This window comes from Rhinoraja longicauda, chromosome 1, assembly GCF_053455715.1.
Source record: "Rhinoraja longicauda isolate Sanriku21f chromosome 1, sRhiLon1.1, whole genome shotgun sequence".
NCBI classification, from domain to species: domain Eukaryota; kingdom Metazoa; phylum Chordata; class Chondrichthyes; order Rajiformes; family Arhynchobatidae; genus Rhinoraja; species Rhinoraja longicauda.
The window spans coordinates 52,930,869-52,948,395 of NC_135953.1; the positions used below are offsets into that span (position 1 = coordinate 52,930,869).

At 39.1% G+C, this 17,527-nt stretch overlaps 1 protein-coding gene across 3 annotated transcripts in view; it reads left to right on the forward strand.

The window, feature by feature from the left end:
* Positions 1–17,527, forward strand: part of ipo11 (importin 11) — a 294,939-nt gene that overhangs the window by 225,118 nt on the left and 52,294 nt on the right. For all 3 annotated transcript variants that reach the window (XM_078397369.1, XM_078397338.1, XM_078397349.1), the window contains 2 exons: positions 5,134–5,229; positions 11,038–11,122. In XM_078397369.1, the coding sequence (XP_078253495.1) occupies positions 5,134–5,229; positions 11,038–11,122 (181 nt within the window). The remainder of the gene's footprint in view (positions 1–5,133; positions 5,230–11,037; positions 11,123–17,527) is intronic.

The following is a 17,527-nucleotide window of genomic DNA, read 5'->3' on the forward strand; positions in this document are numbered from 1 at the left end:
GCCTTTGGAGTGGGTATAGGCTGACCAGAATCATGCCTGGATTAAAGGGTATTAGCTATCAGGAGAGATTGGACAGATTTAGGTTGTTTTCCTCGGAACGCAAGAGGTTGAGGGGCGACCTGATATAAGTATATAAAATTATGACATAGGTTTTGCACGTGAGAACCTTTTTCCCGAGGTGGAAATATCAAAGGCTAGAGAACAAACCTACCTCCCTTCTATTGACTCCATTTATGCCTTGCGCTGCCTCGGCAAGGCCAGCAGCGCCATAATCAAGGACGTGTGGCTCCATGGCCACTCCCTCTTCTCCCCTCTCCCATCAGGCAAAAGGTATAGAAGTGTGAAAACACACACCACCAGATTCAGGGACAGTCTCTTCACAACTGTTGTCAGGCAACTGAATCATCCTACCATAACCAGAGAGCAGTGCTGAACTACTATATAACTCTTTGGTAACCCTCGGACTATCCTTATAGATCAAACAACCAATTGGTTCAATTTTCAACATTTTTTTGTATATTTCTGTTTATTTTAAATTAAAGATTTAAATTTTAACATTCATCACATGTCTATAAGATACAGCTCAGTGTTTTGTACTTAATAAACTTATTAAAAGTACTCTTCACTTTTAAAATTATGATTTCAATCTTGTATGTTTTGTGCAGCATGTTACACTTCAGTGTTTGAATTTTATCTATTTATTATCTTTGCATTCAGTAGTGACCTTAATTTTAGGTTATGTTTGCTGCATCTACTAATTACTGCACTGACTGCCTGATATTAAATTTTTATGCAACGGGGATATTATTCCATTAGGAGTGGGAATTAGGCTTAAGTAAATTTAAAATTGATCATGAGTATTTTATCAAATTTGATTGATGTGGAAGTATTGCTAGCCTTAAAATTAAATTTACATGAGCAGAACAAAATTCCAGCATTTCATTTATCACACCATTCGGCTTCGCTTTTGGGAAAATGTACCAAAAGCTGCTGAGGGGAAAGAGGGTGATAGTTTCCTCCCCCAACCACCCCCATCCCTTTTGCAAGAGGTATTTTATCTCAAGACTGATAGCTCTATCAGCTGGACTGAAATCTGTTTCTTTTTGTTCATTCTGAGGTGGATATTATTAATTAATAATTGAGGTGGATTATTATTAATATTTATTCTAAACAAACTGCAGTGGAAGAGAATAATTATTTAAAATTGCGCATAAGGCACAACAGGTAACAGGGAAACAGAAAGATGCTTTACACCATGAGAGAAAAAATAGAAAGATAAAATTCAAGGATGTGCATCCCAAGTAAGTGATGTTCGTACAATCACCCTGAGTACAAAGATCGTTATGAATTGCTAGAGTAAATATGGTAATAGTTCCTCTCCTTTTACGTTTTCCCTATTTTGTCTGAGGACTTGTTTTAGGTCTATGGCAAAGATAAGAAAATGGGAAAAGAGGAGGAACATTCAAAAATTGGCCGAGTGACAGAAAACAGAGAATAGGGAGAATGGGCATTTAATCAAATTGTGAGAGCAAATAATGTTCCACGAAGATATTAGTTGAACTCCCAGCTATTTACCATATGTGTATACAAGTTAACACATTGAATAGAAATTTGCAAATACTAGATTGCTGATGATTCAGGGCAGGCAGTATTGCATTGTAGAGATGGATATATGAAATTATGATGTAATATTAATAGACTAAGGGATAAGGCAGAACCAACAATGATTTGGAACATGGGCATAAAAGGTAATGGAATTTTGAGCGAAGAGAGAGAAAGAGATATTTTATGATGGAAAGTAAAACCATGAAGTCAAACAACAATACAGGACTCAGTACATAAATCATTGTAATGTCTTGTAAGGTACAGAAAATAATCTAGCATCAATGAAGACACATCCTGATGTTTGGAAAATCAATGAAGTTATCCCAACAGCTGTACAAAGCTTTGATCATACCATTGCAGGAACATTTAGTTTAGAGTACAGTATGGAAACAGCCCCCTTGGCCCACTGAGTCCGCGCCAACCATCAATCAGCCGTACACTAGTTCTATCCTACACACAAGGGACAATTTACAGCAGTAATCTCGTTGTAAGCAGTTATGGACCCCACAACTTAGGAATGATATAATAATAATAATAATAATCCATTTATTTTATATAGCGCCTTATCACATGCTCAAAGCGCTTTACAAAAACAATTAACATAGAAACAAACAGACAAACTATCCTGACGGAAAAGCGGCGAATACTCAACGCCAGCGTCCTCTCACGTCAGGGTCCGGCAGTAGACATTAAAAAGCACAAGACACACAGATATAATTTTTTACACAAAACAGCCATCACAGTGATTGCTCTAGGCATACCCTCACTGTGATGGAAGGCAAAGTCTTGGATATATTGGATAGGAAAGAACTGCAGATGCTGCTTTAAATCAAAGGTCGACACAAAATGCTGGAGTAACTCGGCGGGACAGGGATCATCTCTGGAGAGAAGGAGTGGGTAACATTTGGGTCGAGACCCTTCTTCAGTATGATATATTGGACTGGATTTTGCTGTTGGTGAATTGCAGTATTCTCTTTACGATACTGCAGAACTGACAGCAATTTCTCGACTTAGTACATGTGCAATGTGTATGGGAATCCAGAAGTTACTGTTGGAGATAACCATCTTATCCACTCTTGTGGCCTCCTTCAATATAATATCCACAGATTATTGAAAACGTAAAGTATTCGTGAACTATTTTCAAATGTTGTGAAAATGTTATTCTTTGTTGCACATGGGGTAAGTTGGTTGTTAATGGATTACCAAGTCACAACAACTATTTAATAAACTTTATCTCCTAACATAACTAACATGAATGTGCTCCCAATGAGGCCTCCTTTGCATCAGCAAGAGCAAGCATGGCCTAGGTGACCATTTCGCCGCACACTCGGTCCATCAAGGCATGCTGAATCTTCTGGTTGCAAACTATTTAACCCTCTTCCTATTCCCACTCAGATCTTTCTGTCCTGGGCCTCCTCCATTGCAAGAGTGGGGCCACATGTGAACCCATTCTTCCCACTATCCCTCCACCCTTCCCTTTCCCTACGTCCCTTTCCATCTATATCCATTTGTCTGACCTCACATTTCAAGCTTCTCTCCTCATCTCACAGCCTGTCTCATTTTCATCTCTGGCCTTTGTCCACCCATCTGCCATTGAACCCCCATCACCAGTATCCATCAATCACTTGCCTGGCTTTGTCACACCCCCACCTCTATTCCAGTTTTCTCTCCCCCTGACCTGAAATCTATCAATTTTCTCCAGAGATGTTGATGCGATGAATTACTCCAGTACTTTGTATTTTTTGCTCAAGATTCTAGCATCTGCATTTCCTTGTGAATAACACGAAATGGGCATGGACTGTAATTGCCTCAGATAAATTTTCGATATATAATGTTTAAAAAATATTTTACTTCTATGTTTGACCATTTGTTCCAGTCTTTATTTTGTAGTGTAAAATTGTACAAAGTGAGTTAAATATTGCACTTTTTACCTTTGATGTCAGTGATAGGTTATCCAAGTATAGGATTGCCATAGATGTTGGTACTTTTTCACTTTGGTCCATCACACCAAGATCACTGCATCGTTGAGAATAGTGTTCATTGAGCTCAGTGCTTAGCACGGCAGTTGACTGTCCAAAAAATCCTTTGAATTAATTGGCCCGGTCTGTTTCAATGCTGTATAACTTCATGAACTTGCATAGTTTTTTCAGAGTGATATCCAGAGTTGCAAGGTTTTAATACAAGGAGAGATTACATAAATTTCCTAAAAATGAGAAAGTTTTGGGGATATACTCCTGTATATCGGCCAGATCAAGCGCAGGCTCGGTGATCGTTTCGCTGAACACCTCTGCTCAGTCCGCCTAAACGTATCTGATCTCCCAGTTGCTCAACACTTTAACTCCCCCTCCAATTCCCACACTGACCTTTCTGTCCTGGGCCTCCTCCATTCTCAGAGTGAGGCCCAGCGCAAATTGGAGGAACATCACCTCATATTTTGTTTGGGCAGCTTACACCCAGCGGTATGAACATTGACTTCTCTAACTTCAAGTAGCCCTTGCTTTCCCATTCTCTCCATCCCCTCCCCCTTCTGTCTCCTACTACATTTTATCTCTGTACCGCCCACTCCCATGACATCAGTCTGAAGAAGGGTCTCGACCCGAAACATCACCCATTCCTTCTCTCCAGAGATGCTGCCTGTCCCGCTGAGTTACTCCAGCATTTTGAAGTTCTTTCCATGAAGAAGGACAAGGGTTCGGATGCATGGAAACACCACCATCTGCAGTTCCCCTCCTGTCTATTGATATTCTTTCATCAGCAGGTCTAAATGCTGGAATTCTCTGCCCACAGGCATTGTGGAAGCTCCTTTACCAGAAGGCAGCAATGATATGAGGACGTGGCTCACTGCCATTTTCAGAAGGGCATAGACTGATTGTCTTAACTGCAATGCTCAATCCAGAAGAAGAATTTTAACATATCTACATTTCAATACAAACATTCATCTCTAATTGCTCTTATATTAAGATCATTTTGATCAATTCAATAAACACCATTCTGTCAGTACCTTCATGCCATTTCTTTTCCATATTGGGTAGAAATTTTAAAAATACTTCTTTATGTGAATGTATTTACCATCACTGAAAGTGGAAGTAATTGGTATAATTGTTTAAACTGCTATTACTGAGGATAAGCATAATTTTGGTTAAAGACTGAATAATTAACACCCATCAAATTTGATTGCAATCATCCATATGGAATATAGTAATGAAAATTATTACAAGCAAAGTTGTCTGTGTGTAAGCGTTTCAGCAAAGGATAGTCTCTAAAACATTTTCTCCTAAATAGAATATATAGCTGTTACACTCCTAGATCTCTTCCTAAACGGTTTATTCATTTATAGATATTATACATGAAGCCGAGCTAAGTTTTGCGGTTACACATATGTTCCTTTTAATTATTATTAATTCCTTACATTTACAATGTTTTACATTGAAATATTTAAAATTATTCAGAGGGTACTTGTCTTTGTAAAGTTTGTAACATTGCAAACTTTAATAGATCGCACAATTCAAACTGCCTTCTCTTTTACAGTGTGGTTCAGGATAAATTCTGTGGCATCATAAACATTTGTGTGGAAGCACTGCATGATGTCATGTCAGAGGATCCAGACTCAGGGACTTACAAAGAGTAAGTAAGCAGTTCTGTCTGAGACTGTGAATGAATTGGTAATTGTAACATATTCAACTACATGCACTGCAGTTATTGAAAACCTTGGGATGAAATGGAATAAAGCAAGACAGATTTTAATAGCAGACAATCTATCTGAAATGCCAGCTTAATGTTCAGGCAATAAATTACCTGTGACCTTTCATAAGCTTGGGCATGAAAACATCTCTCACAGTCCTTATTGCCATTGGACATGCTTAGATAGGCTTGGAACTGAAGAATGAGTCTGAGCTTTCTAAATAAGTGGGCATTTTGGGACAAATACATCTGTCAATTCAATTTGATCCAATTTATCCCATGGGTTCATAATATATATTTGATCAAATAGCAATCAAAAAGGTGCATTTCTGTCAATGATCAGTTGGGATTAATCCTACTTAATTAAAAGCCTATTGCATGATTCTTGCATTTGATTTACATTTACTAAAGGCTGGGCATTTTACATTGAATTGCAGCAAAAATAATTTAATGTTGATCATATTTTTAGGAAACCTATTTAGAGATACGAAGTGACTTAATTTTGATGAATTTTGAATATATCATTATTACAACTTTGAAACAACTTAAATAGCAGATGCTCTATTATTAACCTGCATTTTCCAAAGTTCCATTGTTCCTATTCCTGCAACTGCTATAAACAGCCTTGAAGAGTGAGAATAACAAGTAACCTTTCTTGGTGCACAATTTATGATGGAAAAATATCATGTGAGATAATGAATGAATGAAAGGAAAAGGGCTAATTGACCAATCTAATTGATTTCATTATGGGAGCCTCATATAATGCTGAATCACCTCTTTATAGTATTTAATTTTTAATCACATTCTGTAATTAAATCACATTCTCTGTCTCTCTATTTTTATCTCTATCTCCCCATCTCCAGGTAAATCATTTAATCCTTTAAGGATTTACTGAACCAAGCCACGAAGGGAATTGTTTGAATTCTGGCTAAAAGTTCTTGTTAATTATAATTACATTTTGTTTTAAACATCACCTGTATTTGCTTGGTAATCAGCTATTTTTGCTCCCCTCAACCACCCCAATATTTCTATTGATAATTATTCTCTGTCCCTGCATTAACAAGGGAAGCGAATGTATTTACTAGCATGATCAGGAGGATGATTTCATGAATATTTTGGCGGCATCTATCCCTCTCTCTGGACTTGCCTTTGCAGTCTGAATGTCAGCTGACAATATGGAGAGGTTTTACCAGATGGCAGGATTCTCTTGAATATGTCATTGCAGTTGATACTCGATTCTCTCACCTGCACAAATAGAAATAGTTTGAACTTAACTAATGTTCAAAAGTTGATCTAAGCATGATTACTTGCCTTTAGAGTTCTGCATCCAGGAAGCAACCGCAGAGCAGTCCACGGTGAATGGCTTATTCGACTGAGAATGGGGAGACCAGACCTAACATGGCTGCTGAAAGCACTCAGATTTTATCTGACGACACAAAAATAAACTCTGATTGGAAGTCTGGTGTTTGAAATATTTCCATCATTAACAATGATTAATAAAACGTCCCATTTATAATTCTCATTCAGGATCTGGCCTCCCCTGGCCAGGCTGATATTAGTTGTTCATGTCGTGAGGATGTGTACACAAAATGCCTTCCCCTATTAGAGATACTACCTTGTTTTATTCAACCTCCTCCACCCCCACCCTATCTTCCCCGCAACTTATAACTAAGTGGCTTTGTCTCTTTCCCATGGTAAGCCCTAGATGAAGTCAACCAGGTGACAGTTTAACGAGGAAAGTTAGAGAGAAAAAACACATGCATAGAAATGTAAAAGCTTCAAAGTGCAGAGCTAATTGGGAAAGAGCCTGCTGAGATTCCCCAAGATTATATAGGTACTCTGCCCTACAATCCCACTCTATCTTGCATTTGGCAATTAATTAATTTGACCAAGAATTGCAAGGCTGTGGAGACAAATGTTAATTCATTATTTATCTTTGATTTAATACTTTTAATTATTGGAGATTTTAAATATTTCAATTGAGTTTTATTTTTTAAATAATTAATTTTTATACTATTTTTCTGGAATCATGGGATCATTCATGAAAAATCAGGAGATAATCCAGCATGTTGTGCCTGTTGTGGTCAGAAATGTTCTGCCAAACCTAATTCTTCCTTCCAGCACCAGTGTAAAGGCTTCATAGGTCATTCAACAAAGTAGTGAAAAGGAAAAGATTGCAAAAAACAAGATATTGGTGCAAAACACAATTGGAAAAGAAGTCCATGGTAGTCCAAGAGGTGGTCGTTAGTGTTCAGTGGCCAAGATAGGGTTATGCACGTCTGTTCAAGAACCTAATGGTTGTAGGAAAGTAGCTGTTCCTGAACCTGGTGTTTTTTCGATTTCAGACTTCTGTACCTCCTACACAATGGTAGCAGAAAGTAGAGGGTACGACCTGGATGGTGGGAATCCTTAATAATAGATGCCTTCATGAGGCAGCGTTTTGTGTAGATGGTTTTGATGGTGGGGAGGGCTGTGCCCGTGATGGACAGGACTGAGTCTGCAACTCTCTATATCCTCCTGTGATCCTGTGCCTTGGAATTGGTGTACCAGGCAATGATGTAACCAGTCGGGGTACATTCAACAATTGGGAGGTTTGTTGGAATATTCAGTGACATACCAAATCTCTTTAATTTTGTCTATTCCAAAGGGAATAACAAAAGCAATCTGTCCACATAAGCAGTTTTCCAGTCCTGTCACCATCCACCCTCACACCAGTGAAATCACTATTTTCCTCTAATGTAATGACAAGAACCTAGAAACATAGACATAGAAAATAAGTGCAGGAGTAGGCCATTTGGCCCTTCGAGCCAGCACCGTCATTCAATATGATCATGGCTGATCATCCAAAATCAGTACCCATTCCTGCTTTCTCCCCCTATTCCTTGATTCCGTTAGCCCCTATAGAGCTATACCTAACTCTCTCGTGAAAACATCCACTGTCTTCTGTGGCAGAGAACATTACACAGTATCTTTGCTGTATTAACTGCATTGACTGCAGTTCTGCCATAACTCCTTTCTTATATTTACTGCTTTGGATAATGAAAGAGAACATTCTTTTTGTCTTACTAATCTCATTTTGACCTACTCAGCTATTTTCCACATGTACATTATATTGGGTCCTTTTGTTCCAACACAACAATAAATATTTTCTCATTGCTGTATATTCCCTAGCCTTGTTGCACCTTTCCAAGTGTATTAGTCAAGGGTGTTTTATTGTCATATGTACCGAAACAGAACAACAAAATTCTTACTTGTAGGAATCAATTTTGTTTGTCATTTCTCTGTACTGCAGTCTAATTTTTTACCTCTTCCTGCAGTCTAAAGCTTTCCTCCTCACAGTTAACCATACAACTGATTTTTGTAATATCCGGAAATGTCATTATCGTGCCCCTACTTTTAACTCTATATCAATAACGTATATCACAATAACCAACTCACGATAAAATGACCGGTCAGCCATAAAATGACCGGTCAGCCATTCTTCCTTGCTTTTTACTTTTTTTGACCAGCCTGCAGGTGGGATCTTGCCTTGCTACAAATTTTGATTGTATTTTATTCATTTTTTGGTTGTTTTTTAAATACTGTGAATGTCAGCAACATTCAGATTTTTCAAAGGGGTTTCATGGACGAGACATGCTTAGGGCTTCTTTGCTCAGCTCGTGATCTCTCGGATCCAGAAGTACAATTGGGAGAAGTGAACACAAGAATACAAGAAAACTGAAGCTGGAGTAGGCCACTCGGCCCCTTTAGCCCATGCTGCCATTGAAAGTTATCACAACAAAACTATGCTGGCCTCATCTCCTCTTCTATGTCAGATCCTCATAATCCTCAATTCCTCTATCATTCCAATATTTATCAATGAGTTAACATGACTGGTACAGTCATTTCAGAAAAAAGCTGGACCTTAACTTGGAGTCGAGAATAGTGCACACGAATCCCAAATGTCATTTAACCAATGTAATAGACAACTTTAAAAATCTTTCTTTCAATCCACTCAGGTTACTTACCTTCCAGTTTGTAACTGTGCTGCATTTTTCTTTTTACAAGTGTTATGTTCCTGCGCCTACAGAGTAATAGAGCAAAGCAGCCTGGTTCCCTTGAATCCCACTTCAAAGCAATTGAAAGCTTCTTTGTTCCATGTTCTGTGAATCACCCATTTATCTTTGCTCCTGCATAGACATTTTTATGAGTCTCCAGGCACTGTAAAGTATAGGTGGAATGGATGAGTACTTTACCTGAGAATTTTTTTTTAATTTTCCTGTCCTATATCGAACAGCATGTCTCAGGAACAGGCCCTTCGGCCCACAATGTCTGTGCTGCACATATGCCAAGTTAAACATATCCCATCTACATCCCAATATTCTTTTCACATTAATGTGCCTGTTTAAATGCCTCTTAAACATCACCATCCTATCTGCTTCCAGCAAATCTGCTCCTTCCAAAAAAAAGTGTAAAAAAGCTTGCCTCACACATCTCCTTTAAACTTTTTCATTCTCCCCTTAAACCTAAATCCCCTAGTATTTGGGGAAAAGATCTGACTATTTTATAAACTTCTATCATGTCTCTCCTCAGTCTTCTTCAGAAAAAACAAACTAAATTTGTTCAACTGCTTATACTGTCTAATCCAAGCAACATCGTGATGAACCTCTTCTGCACCCTCTCCAAAGCCTTCACATCCTTCCTGTAATGTAGTGACCAGAACTGCACACAATACTCCAAATGTGGCCTAACCAAAGTTTTATATTCCTCACTATTATACTGAAAACTCCGACTGATGTAAGCAAGCATACCATAGATTTTCTTTACCACCGTTTCTACTTCCATTGCCACTTTCAGGGCGCTGTGTACCATCAATGCTACTAAGTGTATTGTACACTTTCCCTTTGCATTGACCTCCGAAAGTGCAAACCCTCATACTTCTCTGGATTAAACTCTGTCTGCCATTGCTCTGTCCATGTCACCTACTGATCTATGTATTATTGTATCCTTTTCTACCTTTGTTCAATATCCACAATTCCACCAGTTTTTGTGTTGTATGCAAACTTACCAATCAGCCCATTTTCGCACTTATGTATGCGTGTGTGTGAGGGCCCAGCACGGATTCCTGAAGAACACCACTGGTCACAGACCTCCAGTCAGAGAAACACCTCTCCACCAGTACCCTCTGCTTTCTACGGGCAAGCTATTTATGAATCCCGATCTAGCATGTCACCCTTGACCATGGATCAGTCTTCCATGAGACGAGGCAGGAACATCCACTGCTTTACCCTCATTGATCTTCTTCACCAAGGTCAAATAACCAGCATTGGTCAGGAAAGGAAATCTGCCTTGTGTTAATATAAATGATTATACCCTGTAAGATTCTGTTTCATTCTAGTTTGGTCGATCCGTTCTAGTCTGGATAGGCCAAGTTACAGTGACCCAGAATGTTATAGATTCCACACTAAATTATTATTTTACAGATCAAAGCTCTGAAACATAAAATTGTTCAAAAACATTGCTATTTTATTTTGTTAAAAATTATGAGGCTGCTATTTTGGTTAAACTCTAGTAAGAACCTATAAACATGTTAGAAGAAAATACTATTGAATTGAATTGCTGTATTCAGATGCTTTAAGATATATGACATTATTTATCATATCTGGTTTGTTGGATGTCGCTTAAGCTATCTGTGATTAAAAACTAATTATTCTTGTGATCATTGGAACTTCCACAACATTGTTAAACACTTGTGTTAATTCTTCAACATAGCTGTATGGTGATATCACATTTTGAGGAGCAGAAAGTTAGTGAAGATGAAGAACCTCCAACTGAACAAGACAAAAGGAAAAAGCTGGTAAGTAGATACTTTCCATTCTGTTGGAGTTAGCGTTGTTAAAGAGTGTAATAACTGAAAGATGTAAGGATGAACAGCAATAAAATATTTGCAAACCAACAAGATGCTTGATTTCTTTAGATTGTTTTCTTAACCAATTTTTCCCCATCTGACTATGTATCTTGCACAAATGTTTGACATCTGTGCTCCTTGGGTCCATCAGACTGCAAAACACTAAATGCTGAAGGAGCTCAGCAGATCAGATGGCAAATGTGGAGGAATCTGCGCTAGGCGATGTTTAGGGTCCCTGCCCAAAATGGCGCATATCCATTTCCTCCAGAGATGTTGCCTAACCGCTGAGTTACCACAGCACTTCGTGTTTTGTTCAAGATTCCAATATCTGCAGTTCCTTGTGTCTCTGTTATCAGACTGCCTTGTCTATTTGGGTATTATCTATTTGTGGGCTTTAAGGGTATATGCTTTTGGGAAAATGGAGACTTTGCGGTTCAGTTACATTTGTGCTTTACTAGAAGTCTATACAAACTAACTCGGATTAGTTCATGCAGATTGCAAATGTGCTCTTTCTGGACTCTTACTCAGCTTCTTGCAGGATCAGATTGTTGATCAGTCATGGGATTTTTCTTTGCAATATAATGCTTTAATAGCAATACTTTTCACAACAGCAAGTTGATTCTACTCTCAAAAGGTATTTATGCTTGACCGTTTTTTTTGCACTTTTTGCTGCTCAGATTAAGACAAACCAAAGCCAGAAGCGTGGGAATGAGATTGTTTGGGCGAACATTTGGTTATGCAGTTTTCAAACAAATGTGATCAATTAGAGATGCTGCAACCAACAGGGTAGATTATGGAAGGATATCAACAATTGGATTAGAGACAATGTTTTAATTTTGCTGTCTATCTCACTTTCACCAATAAATTTAAATTACCTTTGGTGAATAAAAAAAAACTTAATTTGTGATTTGGCTAACAATCAAATGTTCTGAACCATTGGGTTATTTATTGACCTTATGATGTACCGTCATTAACAAAGTCATGAAAGTATCAAAGTTCAAATAATATATCCACTTGCTATTTTTGGAATTTTGAAATGTATGGAGAGAAGGCAGGTACAGGTTACTGAGCTGGATGATCAGCCATGATCATATTGAATGGCGGTGCAGGCTCGAAGGGCCGAATGGCCTACTCCTGCACCTATTTTCTTTGTTTCTATGTATCCAATCTTATCCAAAGCAGAAGTAGCCAGTGTGGCTTAACAAAAGACTGAAAAAATAACATACTTAGTAGTTTAGTTTAGAGATACAGCACAGATGCAGGTCCTTCGGCCTACCGAGTCCGTGCCGACCAGTGATCCCCATACACTATAACTATCCTTCTTACTAGGGACAAATTATAATCTTTACTGAAGCCAATTAACCTACAAACCTGTACATCTTTGGTGTGGGAGGAAACCGGAGCCCAGGGAAATCCCACGCAGTCACGGGAAGAACGTACAAACGTACAGCAACAGTAGTCAGGATCAAACCCGACCTGAATTGACCGTCTCTAGCACTGTAAGGCAGCAACTCTACCGCCGCGTCACCGTGCCGCAGAATTAAGGAAATAGAATGTTAGTGAACATTAGGAAGTTTTTTGATGTATTAAATTATCTGATGATTAAACAGTGATTTATTATGGTCACTTTAAACAAAATGGTGGTTATAATGTCTTCTGGAAGGGCAAATTGGAAGAGGAATATATTTTTGTCTGATGAAGCTTCTGGATTGAGAATGAATGAGTATAAACAAGTATCTGCAGTTCCTTCCTACACTACCTGTAAGACTATATCGGGGTCTAAACAAGGAACTGTAGAAATGTATCTGACTGTGGTAACTATGGAGGGGTGTCCCCATTGTCTGCCACAAGTAGTCTTCACCATGGTTTTCCTTTTTCACCTCCTCCACATATCGAAAGAGCTGTTATCTAAAGAGCAGCATGGATAACGTCCCTTTGGAGACACTGTGAACAAGATATTTACTGCAGCATCTCTAAAAGAAATGCTTGAAGCTGTAAAAATCCATTATGCAAGATATTTTTCAACCTCTCTAACGCCTTTGACCATCAACCAGGAGTAGCTGCAAAGTACTTTCCTCAAAACAGGCTGCCCACACTAATTTGTCTCCATTTATGATGACTTGCAAGTTACTACTCGCGCCAACAAAGCTAATCTGAATGGTGTCAAGCAAGCCCTCTGGTTTCCTCACACGTCCCTTAGATATGCTGGTTGTTCAGTTAATTTCCTATTGTAACTTATCCCGATAGTCGCAAACTGGATCACGGGTTATTTATTGTCATAAATGGGAGACTAAGCCACAGAAGTTGGAGAACCAATTAATTGGAACGGTCTTTAAATTCTCATACAATTGATTTGTCACATTGCCTCTTTTAATATCATAAGGAAATGCCAAATCTTTCAGAATTAAGGGGAATTTATGATGCGAAGGAGTAATTTGGCACATCGTCTAAGACAATTTTCTATGGTGACTAAATTTCAGAAACAAATTCGCCCTTCATCAAAATCACCAAAATTAACTGAGTTGTAATGTGAAGGCAACACGTGCATCTCTATGCACTCAGATGCCGAATTCCAAGCCTTCATTACATCGCTCACTAAAGCATTTGAAGGGTGGGCATTGCACTCAACAAAAGTCTTCTGCCAACCTGTTCCCACTGTACAGCAACACCCTCCAAGAATAGAGGTCTGTGGCCAAACAGGGACTACCTTACATATCTTGTGAGTCAGCTATCAGTGAAGGCAGGCATTGATGAGAAATGTATTCATCATCTTCAGTGTTGCTTTTTGGCAATTGAGAAAAAGTATTTGAAGATCAAGGTCTCAAACCTGGCATGTGAATAATAACCTTTACAAATTATTCGTAGTTTATTTTCCTTCAAAGATGCAAGGAGGCTGCAAAGGAATTTTGTTCGCAAAATGGATTTGGAATTCAACATGGGAAGTTTTTTCCATTTAGTTATTTTATAAAAACACTTTTACTCAAGTTGAAATAGAATAGTGCTGAAAACTAAGGAACCCATTTCAGGTTTGTAATGCTATAATAAAGCTTTAGACTTTAGAGATACAGTGCGGAAACAGGCCCTTTGGCCCACCGAGTCCGCGCGACCAGCGATCACTATCGCTATAGTGAGTACACTAATGCTATCCGTCACACGAGGGACAATTTTATAACTTACCAAAGCCAATTAACCTACAAATCTGCACATCTTCGGAATGTGGGAAGAAACTGGAGCACCCGGAGATAACCCCTGCAGAACAATGTACAAACTCCGTAGATATGAACAAACGCGGATCTCTGGAGCTGTAAGGCAGCAACTATACCACTGTGCTATATCACTATATCACTATATCAGTCTGAAGAAGGGTCTCGACCCGAAACGTCACCCATTCCTTCTCTCCCGAGATGCTGCCTGACCTGCTGAGTTACTCCAGCATTGTGTGAATAAATACCTTCGATTTGTACCAGCATCTGCAGTTATCTTCTTATACCACTGTGCCTTAATGCAACCATAACTTTTGTCGCAAATATTTTTAGGAGTGAGTTTATGCAAAGTTAACATGAAATCTTAACAAGATCTTAATGAGAGAGCTATGTTCCATTTTGGTCACATAATGTACTCTTTAGCAATGGTGCATTGATTTTGATTTTTGACACATGAGCAATGCATAATGATGTCCTTAACTGGGCTTTCAATTTGATGGCTCAGGGGTAAAATGCTTGAACGGTACAGAAAAATATGTACTTCCTCACTTTTTGAAATGGGGTCATTTATTAAAATATACTTCTCCCCATATCCCTTGCTTCCACTAGCCCCTAGAGCTCTATCTAACTCCCTCTTAAATCCATCCAGTGATTTGGCCTCCATTGCCCTCTGAGGCAAAGAATTCCACAAAGTCACAACTCTCCGGGTGAAAAAGTTCCTTCTCACCTCAGTTTTAAATGGCCTCCCCTTTATTCTTAGCTGTGGCCCCTGGTTCTGGACTTCCCCAACATTGGGAACATTTTTCCTGCATCTAGCTTGTCCAGTCCTTTTATAATTTTATACGTCTCTATAAGATTCCTTCTAAACTCCAGTGAATACAAGCCTAGTCTTTCCAATCTTTCCTCATATGACAGTCCCACCATCCCAGGGATTAACCTCGTGAACCTACGCTGCACTGCCTCAATAGCAAGGATGTTCTTCCTCAAAATAGGCGACTAAAACTGCACACAATACTCCAGATGTGATCTCACCATGGCCCTATACATTTGCAGAAGGACCTCTTTGCACCAATACTCAAATCCTCTCGTTATGAAGGCCAACATGCCATTATCTTTCTTCACTGCCTGCTGTACCTGCACGCTTACCCTCAGCGACTGGTGTACAAGGACACCCAGGTCTCGTTGCACTTACCCTTTACCCCTTTTCCCCTAATCTGACACCATTGAGATAATAATCTGCCTCCTTGTTTTTGCTGCAAAAGTGGATAACCTCACATTTATCCACATTATACTGTATCTGTCATGCATCTGCTCACTCACTCAACCGGTCCAAGTCACCCTGCAACCTCCTAACATCCTCTTCGCAGTTCACACTGCCATCCAGCTTTGCGTCATCTGCAAACTTGCTAGTGTTACTTCTAATTCCATCATCCAAATCATTAATATATATTGTAAATAGTTGCGGCCCCAGCACCGAGCCTTGCGGCACTCCACTCTCCACTGCCTGCCATTCTGAAAAGGACCCGTTTATTCCTACTCTTTGTTTCCTGTCTGCAAACCAATTCTCTATCCATGTCAATACCCTACCCCCAATACCATGTGCTCTAATTTTGCTCACCAATCTCCCGTGTGGGACCTTATCAAAGACTTTCTGAAAGTCTAGATACACTACATCCATGGGCTTTCCTTCATCTATTTTATGTCACATCCTCAACAAAAAAAATCATAGGGTAACCTACTCATTCCTGGGATCATTCTTGTAAACCTCCTCTGGACCCTCTCCAGAGCCAGCACATTCTCCCTCGGATATGATGTCCAAACTGCTCACAATATTCCAAATGCGGCCTAACCAGCACCTTATAGAGCCTATATAGAGCCTAGCGTCACAGGGAGAATGTTCAAGTTCAACACAAGGTCAAGAATGAACATCGGTCATTGGCGCTGTGAGGCTCTACCAGCTACACTAATGTGCTGCAATACTTGAGCTACTCACTCCAATGATCAGTGACTGAGATCTTGAAAATTATAAAATAGGGCCAAAAAACAAATGATGACAATTTTACTCTGCCTGTTTCCTCTCTTGCTAAAATGCAGTTTTTATAATGCTATTATTGCAGGCAATTTTGACTAAAATCTCTTCAGGAGATCATTTTTTAAATGTTGGATTATATCATCTTTGTTTTATAGCAGGACATTTGTTGTGTAAGATTAAAGATCACGTTTTCAATTGATCAAGTTGATCTGCTTCCTCAAAGAGCCAGAAGTTCGAGTTCGATGCAGACTTCGGGTGCTGACTGTGTGGAGTTTGAATATTCTCTCTGTGAGTGCATGGGTTTCCCCCTAGTGTTGCAGTTTTGTCCAACATCCCGAAGACATGCGGGTTTGTAGGTTAATTGGCCTCTGTAAATCCGCTCTAGTGCGTAGGGAGTGGATGAGAAGTGGGGTAACAAAGAACTATTAAGAACGGGTGATCGATGGTCGGCATGCACTTGGTGGGCTGGAAGGTTTGTTTCAATTTTGTATCTCTAAACGAAACTAGACTAAATAAATAGCCACATTGTGTAAATAAATAGCCTAATTTTTAATGGTTTGAAATGCACGCAATACTGATTGGATTTCACCATTGTTTTCAAGTTTTTTTGCTGTAATGTCCAATTTGAATTTCAATTAATGGCAGCATATTTCAGGGCTGACCTGTCAAAAAGCACTCCACGAGATCAATTACTGCTTCAAAAAGTTTCTTTCCCATGCAAAAAATCCTTTATAGGCATTCATCAACCAAACTGTTCTCTGAGCTGCATAAAAACACCTTTTTTACATATTGATTTTTTTTAACGTGGGCCTGGCTGGGATATCCAGTATTTAATGCCAATTCCAAACTGCTCATGAGAAGATGCTATGAGCCATCTTCTTAAAAGGCTGCAGTCCTTTAGATGAAGGTGCTCCCATGATGTTGTGCCCCGGGCGTTTCACTATTTCGATCCACTTGCAGTGAAGTGTCAACATTATATTTCCAGGCCAGTGTGCGACTTGAGGGGAATCTACAGTTGGTGATATTCTTGTGTGTTTTAAGGATTTCTCCTTGGTGGTTGGAATTTTTAGATTTTTTTTTTAGATTTAGAGATACAGCGCATAAACAGGCCCTTCGGCC